This window comes from Aythya ferina (assembly GCF_964211825.1).
Source record: "Aythya ferina genome assembly, chromosome: 2".
In the NCBI taxonomy this organism is placed as follows: domain Eukaryota; kingdom Metazoa; phylum Chordata; class Aves; order Anseriformes; family Anatidae; genus Aythya; species Aythya ferina.
The window spans coordinates 17767362-17781626 of NC_140297.1; the positions used below are offsets into that span (position 1 = coordinate 17767362).

The following is a 14265-nucleotide window of genomic DNA, read 5'->3' on the forward strand; positions in this document are numbered from 1 at the left end:
CCTCAGCTTTTTTGGAGTTCATCATCTGGAAAAGGAAAGCACTTTCCTCATCTGTACTATAAAGGAAAGTCACTAAAACAGGCATCACTGGAAGATGAAAAAAAGGTTGGGTATCTATAAGTATACGCATGCCCTGCTTAGGCACTGTGCTGCTGGCTATCCTTGGAGGCAAGATACAAGGAAAGTATCCAAATGGACTTTTCATTTCATTATTCTTATACTCTTTCTACGTTAAGTGCCTTCCACTTAACAAGATTGTGCTAGATGACTGGAGAACTGAAAACTGTTATCTCAGGGTCAGGTAAAGTCACATTAAATTGCTGTAAAAGTAGCAAGGTAATCTAGGTCTGTATTTCACTGAGATTTGGTTATAAACACAGGTCACTGGAACAGTGACACTTTCTTTAGAAGCTATCTTTCTTTTTCCTTCCTTTGCAAATTTAGTCAGGGAATAGCAAAACAGTTACATTTCACCACACAAATCATAAGAGTAAAGCTCCATCCTCAACATCAGAATTTTCAGTTGTGAAGCATTAGCAGAGCTGCATGTGATAACAGAATTGGTTTTCAAAATATATATATAAAAAAAACACAAACACCAAAAACATTAGTTTCAGAAGCCACCATTTTCCCTCATCACAGTGGAAACGAGAAGCCAGCTGTTCTCTTGTGCAACGTACCCAGGACCACTTTGCTTCTCCAGTGTTGGCAATTCAGACTCTAAATATTATGCAATACTAGATGTCAGTACATTTGATTCTATCAGGTGGATGTTTCTGTCTCAATTCTTTCTACTCAAAGGGTAGTCTTAAAATACTTTAAAAGCACCACACTTTCTCTAGGTGAAGATCCCTGTAGGAAAAAAACCATGCCATTTCTGCATGCTGGTTATTGGCACAGGAAGTTAGCATTCAACAAAGTCAAATTGTGCATTTTTTGTGATCAGAAATTAGTTTACTTCAGAGTTTTTTTTAAATATACTTCCACAGGGAACCCATATAACAGTGAAGTACTTTAGCAACATAACACCAACTGAAAGATGCTGTGCTGTTTTTCTTCCCCCTACTGATTTCCGGAGGAGTGAAATTTCTTTAATGCTTTTATCTCTCCATGGAAATCAAAAGGAGGGAAACGTGACAGGATTCAGCGACTACATTCTAATATTTGCACAAGTGGTGCAGACAAAGTTAAAAAGCAAAACAAACAAACAAAAACCAGGAAAAAAGCCACACTCTCAGATATGGCAGGCAGTGCTCTTAATATGTCGCCTTGGGAGTTCTTCACTTTCACCTCCATGAATTGTTTTATTCCTAAAAGTATTATTTGGCTTCCTGACCTTGGTTTTTCCTTTGGGTACATAATAAATTCCAGAAGCTCGTAGAAGAAAATAACGCCTCTTCCAGGACTTTTTTCCATCTTCTTTTAAATAAAGGGCTCCTTCAAGCTCTGGCACAATGACAGATGCCCCACAAAAGCTTTCCTGTGCAACAAAAATAATATAATTCAGAATAAATGGATTTAAGCACATCCCTACTAATAAATAGCAGAAAAATACTCCCTTGAAAAATAAAGACATTTCCTGTGATAGTAAACATATTAACATGAGGAATGCAGTTACCAGGGGGATAAACACCTTAGATAGGCAAAGGAAACTTTTCCAAGCTAATGTGGTAATTCAGACATGCAAGCTGGATGCTCACACTGGAAAAGAAGGCTTGCAAACCCTCCATTCTCTAAAGGGTCAAGGGAAAAAAAAAAAAAAAAGTTTTAAATAGATATAGATTTACCCAATGAAGGCAATAAAACAGAATGCTTGATATTGCTGCTGTTGCTTTTTCTCTGTTGCTGTATGTATAGGTTCTGTAGAGAGAATCTTTAGAGATCGCTTAGAAGAAAAATCCCCCTTAATCATCACTTTCACTTCTAAATACATGCTAGCATTTGCAACACTCTTTAAACAAATATACTTCACTGTTTGCTTGAAGGACCTGGTGATGGGCAATTTTTAATGCCAACACACCTGTACACTTAATATTTTGGTTCAGATTTTACCAGGACTTCTGGTTAACATCTATTGCCTTCGTGATGATGCAGTGATTTTATAATAGGAATCCTCAGGCACCCAAGAAAGGTATTCCTTTCCTGATCTTTTACCAGAATGCTTTCCAGGAAAACTGTGATAATCTTATACAAAACTTCAACATAACAATGGATTTTTCTCTCACAAATCATACAACTGAAGTAAAACTTTAGCAGGAAAGGCAGAAGGCTGAACAGACTTCCTGAAAAAGTGCAAAGGTTCTTTTTCTGTTGCAGTACAGCTAACGATTTGAGGTAGTGAGAAATAGTTTCTAACACAAAATAGAATTGTTTGCTACTGATCAGTCTTCCTAATACAAAGTCACAAAAGCTGACCTAAGGGTGTGGCACAGTTGTTTCTTATATTTGTGTTTGCACAACATTGCCTTGATTGGTAACTTGCTATTACCCTTTGTAGAAACGCTAAGCACAAACATTTCTTTGCATTGCGGTCTGTAACAATAAATCCATTCTCCATCATTTAATTTCTGATAGGGTACAAACCCTGCATTTTTAGTGGTGAGCAGCAGATGCAGAGGAAAAGCCAAATGTTAAACCTTAGACACAAAGCTGCTGTTAGCAACCATCACAGAACTTCCTGTTGTTGCACTTCTGCCCACAAAGAACTGAACCCTGTTGTTACAGAGCAGATGCAGACGGTGGCAGAGTTTTGGTGACAGTTACAACTTCAACCTAGAAAGCTGGCTTACCTCCAGTAAGGCCTCTTTGTTTTTATCGTTCATTTCTTTGCTTTCATTCTTCCCTTTGTTTGCCAGGTAGAAATTCTGATTAAGACACAAAAGAAATGGACGTTCTTTATAAAGATAGCAATACAACAAGTAAGTAGATCACTACAAACTCATTCAATTGTTATTCAGTCTTCTGATACTGAGTATACATGCTAACAAATGTAGGAAGCAGTTGCATATGAATTCTTATAGAAAACCTCTGTCACCTTTGCTTACTGATGAGTTTTGATTCTTCATTTCGAATATAATAGAAAAGTAATTCAAAATTACTTTTGGCTATGTATTTACAGCCTCCCAAAATTTAAAAACACCTTTGGCTGTTTCTCTGGATCAATGGGTTTGATTTTATCATTCCCATTTTCACCGTTTCCTATATTATTATGGCAGCAGAGAACATAATATTTTGTGTGATGATATAAGATGAAGAAAATGCAACACCAAAAGGCTACAAAGCATTTTTCCTAACAACCAAATTTGATAATTTTCATGCTTCATATCTAGCACTGAATAGACTCAGCCCTTCATTTTTAATACCAGTGGTCATATGCAAAGCGTTTCTCAAAAATTACTACTTTCCACTTCTAATACCCCTGCTCATGTCCTGCAGGGTTTTTGAAACAATGGAAAAGGTATTCAAAAATCAAGAAGAAAACAGCGTACGTAATGATTATCATGTTATCTTAGCACAAGCTCTCCAGACCAGACCACTGAAACACAAGCCTACACTTTGAAACTAGCCCTCCACCTCTGTGACAGTGGCTACGTGAAGCTGCAGCTGCCCTCAGAGGACCCAGTGCCATCCTGCCCCTGCAAACAAGGAAGCACAGCACCTCACGCACAGTTACCAGCAAAAATAAATTCACCCACTGGTAAACAGCAGAATAATTTTGCATCCAATTGCATTGTGCAAGGCAGAACTTCAAGCTTTGGGAAGGTAAATCTGGAGAATGCTAGGCTTTGCATGCCATAGCACATCCAGTGGCTTTGCTCAACAGCAAGCATGGCAGAGCCCCTGGCTGCCTGCAGATGGTGGGGTAGTTGTGAATGAAGCAGGCAGATGGATCATGGAGTTAAGCCATGCATCAAGCAAAACCTGGATCCATGGGCCTGAAGTCAGAATGATAACACTCAAAGTGCTTGTGTTTTGTCACCTTCTAAACAAAAGTACAGAAAGAACAGGAGCTTGGATTTGAAAATCACCTCATGCATGTGATAGCCTTACTGATTTCCCTGAAAATAATCAAAAAGTTAAGTTTGCAGGACAAAGGGCATTTTTTTATTTATTTATTTTTTTTAAGTTATCTGTTTAAAAATTACTCCTAACTTTGTAATTCTGCAGCAATATAGAACTGCTGAACAACCAAGAATCTGTCAGACTTCTTTTCTCTCCCCACCATTTTTTCAGTGAGATACACGTCTCAAGATTATGAGAATGTGGCCATGTATTTACATGGCTAGAAATCAACAAAGAGTAAACTACAACACAAATGCAAAGCGTTACTGAAAAACAAAGGAGAAACATATACATGAAGGAACATGCTGTTCCTACACAATAAGAAGTACACAGACAAGTAGCAAACCTACCCTACCATCATAACATGTTTACAGCAACAAGATTTATCTGCCTTTTCAAACAACCACATCTTCTTTTTCAAGCAGTGCTGTGAAGAACGGTCTGCCAGAAAGCAAGCCTCATAGCAGATGGCTTTTGGAGGGGCACCAAGAGAGGAAGAGGTGTGGATGATCTCAAAGGCAGTTCTTTAAAAAAATGCTTTATTAAATGTTCACATTAAGTCAGGCAGGGGACATCAAAACCACAGCCATGTTGCAATTTGGCCTATGCTGATGTCTGTGGTATGAACATCAGAAAAGAAACTTGAACACTCATATTGAGTTAGTCTAGGAAATACAGCTCTATTTTTTTCTGTAGGTTATGAAGTAGCACTTATATGGCTCCAGACTACCTAGGCACATTTTGAATCCATGGACGAAGGTAAGCAAGCATATTTTGGACCACAGCTGCATGACTACATCAGAAGACACCATCAACAGCAGAAAAAAAAAAAATAATAAAAAATGCCTTGCCTATGATGTCCAAAACCTACTGGAAGAAAGATACTGTTGGGAACTGCTGCAGCCAAGTCCTCTGTACATGTGCAAGAGCTCTCTTTGACAGACAGGGTCTTACCATAGCACTGCTGGCTTGATGCTGGCACACACAGTTTGGTATTGAGGAAGGTATGAAGAGAAACCTCAGAGGGCACTGTGAGGCTGGGTTGGGCCTCCAGACTTTGGGGTGGGTATGGAAAGTGGAGAGACTTGCGAGCTGAAAACCTCTTTCTTCAGGTCATTATAAAGACATCGTACAACCCCTACCATACACAGGGACGATTTATCAAGGTAACTGCACCTTGTCACTGTCTCAACAAGGCCTCGAGTCATCAACTTTACTATGGGTGGGGAGAGCATTCATCTGTCTCAGTCAGTCTTCAGTGCACTGATAGTAAGAAAACAAAGCTCCTCTGATTACAGCTGAATCACATGCAGGCATCTGGCATTTATTTAGAAGAAACACAGACCACCCTGTGCTGACATAATCAATGGTAAAGAGAGAAAGTTTCTAATGATATCCATGCTGGATCTCTCACAAGGCAGCTTGTTCATTAGGGAAGCAGGGCTCTGTCACCTAAACCACATTTACACAGACGTACACTGTCATCTTTCACCTGTCAGCACACATTTCATTTATTACTGATTACCTCCTTTACATCTCTGCCCTGAAATGTGGGATTATTACGGTGCTTATTATTTGTCAGTGGCTGAAGACCTGGGGAGCAGACTGAACACTGTACTTGTTTTATCACTGTGTGGTCTCCTATTTTTATCAGAAGCATTCATCCTATGGGAGGCAACCACATGTGTCCAAGAGAGGTCATTCCAAGTCCAGTAGTCAAAGGTCATGATAAAAGGCAAGATCTTGTGGGGCTGAGAACACCACTGGGAAAAGCATGTTTGGTTTGGGATGTCAGGTCTTTAATGGGACAAGATGTGTGTGGCTGCAGGGCAGCTCTCAGCATATGTCTACAGATTTGAGAATGAACTATTTTTTACTTCAAAAGACAATGTCTTTCTCTTGATAGCGAGCTGAGCCTACTTAACAGGACAGATTCATCCTCTTATGATGATAACATAAGAAAGCAAACACAAAGGATTATTTTAACAAACCGAAGTATGCTGGCACACTCTGTCATTGGGTTTGCTTTGTTTATTCTGTTTGGGCTGTTTAAAATCGAATGGTTCAGCTGGAAGGGACTTTCAAAGACCATCAAGTCCAACTGCCTGACCACTTCAGGGCTAACCAAAAACCAAAGCATGTTATTGACGGCATTAATCCAAACATCTCTTGAACACTGTCAGCATCTGATGGGGCATCAACCACCTCTTTAAGAAGCCTCTTCCAGTGTTTGACCACCCTCATAGTACAGAATTTTTTCCTAATGTTTGCAGCAGAAGTGAGCAGCCGAGTGTTTCTGTTGAATTCTTCCCCAGGCCTTCACACCCCAGACCGGCTGAAGCTAACACAAAGCCAGTGCTCTCTCCCATGCCATTTTGCCTGGGTCAGATTAATGCAAAGCCACAGTGGCAGTTTTGGCACGTAGGTATGACAGCTTTAAGAGATGTTATGCCTGCATTTCTCCCTGTACTCATGCAGGACAGTGGCAATGTCTCCATTTAAGTGGGAATGCAGCAGCTACTTCCCAGTACATAGCAAAAATAGGTTTTCAAGGCAGCATCCTCCTTTGGCTTTCACTTCTGCTTAGATTGCATTTTTGCTTTCATTCTCCTGAAACTGTTTTTCCAGAAGACTTGCAAAGTCCATAACAGTGCAGACCAAATGCTGTGCAGTGAGATAGATGTGAGTTTATCTTCTTCGTGCAAAGAGCTGCCTGATTACCCCCATCCAAACTGCACCTGGAATGAATCAAAACCTGGCCAGCTCACGCCCACGTGCTACATGCATCCCATTTCAACTGTGTACAGAATGCAGCATAGTTTGTGCAGAAAAACAAAACAAAACAAAAGCAAACACACCAGAATGCGGTCATATCTGCAAACCATATCATGATGTGTCCCCCAAAAAAATGCACATTAAAAATATTACAAGATACTTATAATTGCTCTGGAGACCACAAATGAAGATAAAGAAAATAAAGGCAAAGCTTTTTTTGAAAAAAATGTTTTTGATCTCTGCTTCCTCAGTTTTATAGTATTTGAAGAAATTGCTGCAGTTTACTTTTCATGCCTTGAGGATGATAATTTTAAAGTGTTTTAGGAGGGGGGAACGTGGAAAAAATGAAAGACGTGCATAAGCAAGGAGCTTATGCAGCTAACAACAAAGCACTTAATAGGCTGATTAAATTTGCCTGTAAAACATTTAAACTGTATATAAAGACTGTTTGTGATACTGTCCCAAGATAGAAAAAGAAAAAAAATATTTATCCAAGTAACATCTTCAGCTTGAAATTATACCATCCTCTAAGATACACTAACAGAGAAAGAAATTAAGATTACTGAACACTGGGAGCACAGTGAAAAGCACTTCCCTTTTCTCACTTCTTTTTCCCTGTGCCTTTGCCAGCATACTGAACAGTCAGGTTCCCTACCACCCGTCTGTTTCCTTCACACAGTAACAGTGGAGGGAACAAAATAAGAACCAAATACATGGTTCATAAAGCCTGGCCGAAGTGGTTAAAACAAGAAATGTCACCTGGTGGATACCAGCCCAGTTTCACTGACTTCAAAATAAATATTCAAGAGTGAAACCCATTATAGATGTCCCATTATGAAAGACACCACAAGTTCTTACTCCACCTTCTTCTGCTGCTTAGTATTCTTGCTTTTAGGGAGAAAAAGAGAGTCAATTCTGCATATGGGTTCTCCATTGGAGGACAAAGCTTTTGCTTTTGGCTTGTCAATGAGAGCGCAGAAGCATGAAGCACTTACTGAACCCAGATTTCAATTAGTTTCCCAAATCGTTCTGTGGTATCACCTGATCACCTGGACCACTTGAAATTTTTGTGGCTGTTTTTATCAGCAACAGAGAAACACAGGTAAACAAAACCCATGTAAGCAGTGGATTTTGCCACCGCTAAGAGGCCAAAAAAACAAATGCAATGGTCTAAGGGTGTGGCCAACACTTAATAGTCAGCAGTTTAGATTCAGCTGCCCCTTACAAATAACCTTGTGAAGCAAAAATATTTCCTACATTCCTACATGAGAGTTTCTATTAGCTGGGGATTATTCCTTGAACTTTTTGAAAAAAAAGCATTGAGACCTGACAAACTTCCCTTTCAAAAGTCAAGCACAGCATCACTCAACTGCATGGCAATGCATCACACTTCCTCTATTATAAAGGCTGTCTTTATCTGTACACGTACTAGTATGCATTTTTGTTTCATTCTTTAGTCATGGACTCACGATGCTGTCTCTCCAGATGACTCACCGAGGCCATTCACAGAACAGTCTCTCACTCTGATTTCTCTGTGAGGAAAGAGCAAAAGTGTGCCTGTCTTGGTGAACAAGGGGGGAGACCTGAGTATTTTGCAAAATGCTTTTTCCAAATTGTGTTCCAAAGACTTCAAATAATGTTCTAAGGAACAAAGCTGCAGATAAATATTAGAGAAGACAGCATGACAACAATGACACAGTCTTTAAAAACAGCCAATGGCATTAGCTAGGCAGTACTTTGCTAGCATAGGTAAACCCTGTCCTAGTGGATAAGCCCTGCAAACTTCAATTCCTCCTTAGAAAAGGAAACATATTTATTTAATTGTTTTTTAATGTATAACAGATATGTGACCAGTTCACAGAAAGAAACAATGAATACTAGCACAGGTCACAGATATTCTCCAGAGGTCTGCATGTTTTAGCGATGCCTCTGGACAGTTTAATTATTTGATTTTTAAAATACTTTCATTGTATCAAACCTCTGTAATTAAAAGTTAGTATCACTATTTCATCTAAGAATAAATTGTAGGCATTTGGAATTTGTCTCTCTCTCTTTTTTTTTTTTTTTTTTTTTTTTTTTTTTTTTTACAGAAAAATACTGCAAGTTACAGATCTTCACAGGTAATCTCTGACAGAAAGAACACTAAATAAGAACACCACAAGGAATAAGGAATCCTGCTGCTAATGCATTACCACTGGTCATAAACAAATAAATATAAAAAAGATGATATAAAAATTATATCATAATTTCCGTAAGTAGTTTGCTACATAATCATCTATCATATCTGTTCACCACCAACTGAGCATTTTCTGCTTGGTTTACTGTTCCAGGGATTCACTCCAGATTACATACCAAACATAATCATATAATAAGTGTTCAAGAGACTTGTGTACAATGTCCTCAATAATATGGCGTAATTTTTGGTTTCCTCAATAATATGGCTTAACTTTTGGTTAGCCCTGAAATGGTCAGACAGATGGACTAGAAGATCTCTGATAGTCCCTTCCAAATGAACTATTTTGTATTTCTGTATGCCTGTACTATTCTGCCTGTCCCACAGTGTTTGAATTTACTGAGCCTGGCAGATGGTTAGCCTTTATTACTGTCAAAATACTCCAATAGTGTGATAGCTACAACAGATCCAATTTCCATAGGCTGTTCATCTTACAGCTTATCACAGAGGTGCAGAGGTCAAGGACTACACACATGTCCAGGTCAAGCTCAGTGTGCCCCGACAGGGAGGACAGAGTTAGACTCTTACTCTGTTCTTGGGTTAGGTCATGTTTATTTCTAAACGTCATTGCTACCAAAATACCTAGAATCTTCATTAAAAGGAATGAATCTTCTTTTCCCAGAAGACCCTGCCCTAAGCCACAGCAAACAACGCTACTAGTGTACAAGGCAAAGGTACAATTTTACCTCTGCTGTTAAGTATGTTTACTTGCATGGGTAAGTATGCCATCTTGAGCCATCATGTATGTTTTACTTCCAAACTTGGCTTTGCTGTTCCATATTAAAAATCAACATTCAACCACGTACACTACAGGGTAAGTTTTCTTTCCCTGACTGTGGATACTTGTTATGTCAATGAAGGAAATTTCCTCTCTGCAGGTTTTACTTGAAACATTGGCTCATTCTAAAAAATACTTCCTAAGTATATATTTGACTCATTTTTTCAGCAATGCTGAATTGCTCATTTTTCTCTTGCTACCCTCAGGATCAAACCAGGTGCTCAATGAACTAACAGGCAAGGGGAAAAGACCTAGCGCTCCAGAATCCACCACTTGTATCTAGTATGGTATTTGTAAACATGGTTTCAACCACATATTACAAGAAAGAAATGATTCGTGAATACACCTATGGGAAATAATATAATGCAGCTCAGTGTACAGATCCTCTTTTTACAAAGTTAGTATACACAGAAGGTTACTGTTTCTCCAGTTCCCCTTCCCAGTCTAAATGAAATACAGATAAACTTTTAGTACTCAGCATACTTTTTATGAGGTTTCACATACACTGCAGACATGATTTTACTATAGTATCAGCAAAGAACAGAAAGCACTGGGTTTCAAATCCTTGCATTCAACATTTTTTTCCCCGAAAACACAAGGTTGGCTTTCTCTAAGTTAGAGCTGACAGAGCTGAAAGCAAATTTAAAATGTAATAGGCAGTGCACAGATAAAATGACATAATTATCCAACTACCACGTCAGCTTACCTGGGGATTTTTAAATAAAGCATATTTTTCACGTTTTTCCAAAAATAGAATCTTATTCTCAGTGTCTCGAGTCCAGTCTGATAACACTTCAACAACATTTTCATGGTCTTCAAAAAACCTTTCTGGAGAGACAAAAAAGGTAATGTAAGACACACAAACTCTCCCCTCTCCTGAGGCTGCAGAAATTCCTCTGTCGGAATGTAATCATTAGCTGATGTTCATTCAGAACTCGAGAGCCCAGCACTCTTTTCCTTTACACAGAAGGGAGCAAAACCACATGAAAATAGTGTCATGTTGAAGTTCAAATCAGCTACAGAAGATGCCTTATGTAGATCAGGCACACCCTTAGAGTCCTCCTGAATCTCGGTGCTGTTGACCAAAGGCTGGAACCAGTGACCCACTAGGAGTGGATGGTTACACCCATGTTTCTCAATGCCTTTCTTGTTTTGATTGTTTTTATTTTTTTACAGTTTGCAGTATCACTGGGGATATATTTTCACTTTGACTACTGAATTGGGAAAAAAAAAAATATATCCTTGTCATTTCACTTACTGAAACAAATGAAAAACTACTCTTTGTCAGCAGGAAGAATTCTATGCACTGAGAATAAAATGTTTAGTTTTAGGCAAATACTTAAAAACAGAAACGGCAAAACAAAGGAAGTAGGAAGACAGATTATGAACTGATGTGAAAATCTACTGTTTCACTCAGCATCTAAGCAGTTAAACCCACCAGAGAGATGGGAGACCTACTGTCAGCTCTCTCCCTTCCTAATCTGATCTGAACCCAGAACCTCCACCCAGAAAAGCCACCAAGTTATTCTGAGGTTAGGTAACTTTTGATCTCTCCCTTCTGGGGTTTCACTCATATAAAGCGGCTGAACAGACACATAAATCCCCTTTAGAAGGAAACGGAATTCAGCACAATTTGACAGATAATTTTGGAAGGCCCCAAAATGCAGTTTTCTACAAATTTAGCATCTGGGTGAGGAATGCAACCAGCTCTGATTTTCAAATTTGAGTTCCCTGGGAACAGCTGTACCCCAATTTCAGTGGTCTTTGATGACCATATTTTTCAATGGCCTAGATTGGCCTAGTGTAAGAGGAGATAATAACTTTGACTTTCTGGAATATCAGATCAGACTAAAATATTTGTTGCTTAGATTTGTTTCTTAAATGTGATTTTATTCTTTTGAATTCTAACATGGAAAGCAAGCAGAAAGATAAAGGGCCAGAAAGCCTGTATCCTAGGCATGCTGATAGTAATAGAGCTATTTAGAACTGCCAAGAAATAATCTGACAGGAATTAAGAATAGTTCACATTGTTATGATTCTGAACAAAATGAACTGCACGTCGCTGTGCACTAGAAGCAGACAAAAGAACATGTACCCTTGCATCCATATCAAAATTCCTTTCTGCAAACAAAAAGGCTCCATCCCCAGCTCATTGGACCTGGTGAGAGGCCTCTGCATCAGGAGTTTTCAGACTTTTCTTCCTGAAACAACTGATTTACTTCCTTTTCTACTCTTCTTCTGTCCTCACTTCTGAAACAGTTTTTACTCATTACAAGAACAATTCTTTGCTATATTAATACAGTGCAAAGCACCCAGATTTAGTTGAGACTAAAGTAACACAACTGATTTTTACTTAACTGATTTTTACTTAAAAAAAATAAATATCAAAAATCCATTAACTCCAATATTTGTAACATATGCTCTCCCTGATACCTCTGGTTTTAACTGTGTGATGGTGAATTAAAAAAGTCTATTCAGAATACAGAGAAATCCAAGAACATTCTTTTTAAAATTCAAAATGTGTGTATAATAATATAGCTATAAAAATATATGTATCAAGATAAGTGCTGTCATCCTAACACTCAGACATGATTGTCCAGGTCACACCAGACCAGAGAGAGCAACTTTTGAAGACAACAAAACACTAAAACTATTCAAAGTGACATTTGCGACATCTCTAGGGTCTAATGACAATTCCAGTTAAGATAAGCTGGTACAAAAGAACGTGGCAATATTGCTTCATGTATCATCTTAATGGAGTAGAAAGAACAGATTGGCAGTTACTTTCTCCACTGCTCTTACAAGCAGATGAATATCTCCTTTGCTTATGAGCAGTCAGGCTTTTTCCAGCTATTTTTACATTTCTTTGTTTTAGTTTAGCAGGACAATTACTCCTGGGGCTCTTTTTAAGTGCAATATTGATATTTAATTTTGTGCATATTTGCATTTCTGTTGTGAGTCGGTAAACTGAGAATGCTAAAGACTGACAGTTTCCAGTTTCTGTAGGTCAAATGCTACCCTGAAAGAAAGTTGGGGCAATTTTCTTCTTGTGCTGTGAATACCTTTGCAGCCTGGACAATAAAAAGATTCTGAATTAACGTATAATGAGAGAATATTCTGTCCTTAATTAAGCCTTAAAGTCTTTTTGAAACAAAACTTATTAAGTTGTAACAAAAAATGCACAAGTTTTGCACAGCTGTTTCCTAGGGACCTGGAGGGCTAGTTACTTCCTAGAGTCATATGGAACCACCAGCAGAGCTGCAGTCCTGCTGAAGAGAAATATCCTGTTCACAGCTTTGCTTAAGAAAACCACCACCACAAGTGAAATGCATTACAAAAGACTGAAATAATTCTCAGACAGTCTTGTTTAATCACTGCATTTGTTTGGCTGGTATGTAACAGCCTGCTGACAGCACTTCAGCACTGCATCCTCTCTTCAAAGAGCAGAGCTGAGAACTTTTGTGTTCGGGTCTGTCAGTGCCTTGGCAAATACAATAAAATTAACGTGGCCCCTTCACATTACATAAAACTGAATAATGGAAATGGTGGTGAGCAAGGCGCCTACGACAGCTTCCACCACTGACAACTGAAAGCATTGATTCCACAGCAAGAATGCCCAAGTACATTCCTGCAGTGTCCCTCAGCCTCTAGACTGGGATGTTTAATGTCACTGGATGCATGGACAGGAGAAATTACATTAATTGTGTTTCAAGACTACCAGTAACATAGAATGCACTGTATCTATTTGTTATACATCCCCAAACATCCCTGCTGCTAGGCCACTTACCAATTTGCAGCTCTGGGTACATTTCATACAGACACCAGTCCACGTTGCAGTCACAATGAGTTTTCTCAAAGAGATTGTCTAAAACATCCCGTGTAACCTGGCGCTCATCCACCATTATGGACTTTGTGCTGTTATCATACATGTGCACCTTCACAACAAGCTGAGGACAGAGTCACAGAAGAGGCAGTTAATTTCAGAAGCAAGTAAAGGGCTAACCTGAATCTGCTAATGCAGATAAGAAAAATTAAGGCTGAAGGTTATTACGGATTCAGAAGCACTCTGTCCGACAGTAAATTGAGGGAATAAAACATATTGGAAGCTGTGACATTACATTGCCACCAAAATAAAGACCTTTTCTCAGAAAAGGAATTTGGGCTTTATCCTGTACACTATTTTAGAAAAGGTGAAATTCCTATGGAGAAAAGCAGAAGCTAATCTCTTCTCTAAATCTACTAGATACCCAATTAAAGGAAAGTGCTTGATAGGGAAACCAATACAAAAAGACTGTATCCTAAATGAAGGGTAGAAATATGGAAAGGTGTAGTTTAGTTTTAAATGAGAAAAAGAATGGAGGTATCTTGCCATGCCAGACTAACCTGAAATCGATAAAAAGCAAATAGATGAGTTACT

At 38.7% G+C, this 14265-nt stretch overlaps 1 protein-coding gene across 1 annotated transcript in view; it reads right to left on the bottom strand.

Annotated features, from left to right (window-relative positions):
- The window catches only part of APBB1IP (amyloid beta precursor protein binding family B member 1 interacting protein), a 62120-nt gene that overhangs the window by 22991 nt on the left and 24864 nt on the right, over window positions 1–14265 (bottom strand). The window contains exons 6-9 of the mRNA XM_084510401.1: window positions 13636–13795; window positions 10555–10676; window positions 2790–2864; window positions 1337–1480 (exon numbers count right to left, since the gene is read on the bottom strand). Coding sequence (XP_084366527.1) covers window positions 1337–1480; window positions 2790–2864; window positions 10555–10676; window positions 13636–13795 — 501 coding nt within the window. The remainder of the gene's footprint in view (window positions 1–1336; window positions 1481–2789; window positions 2865–10554; window positions 10677–13635; window positions 13796–14265) is intronic.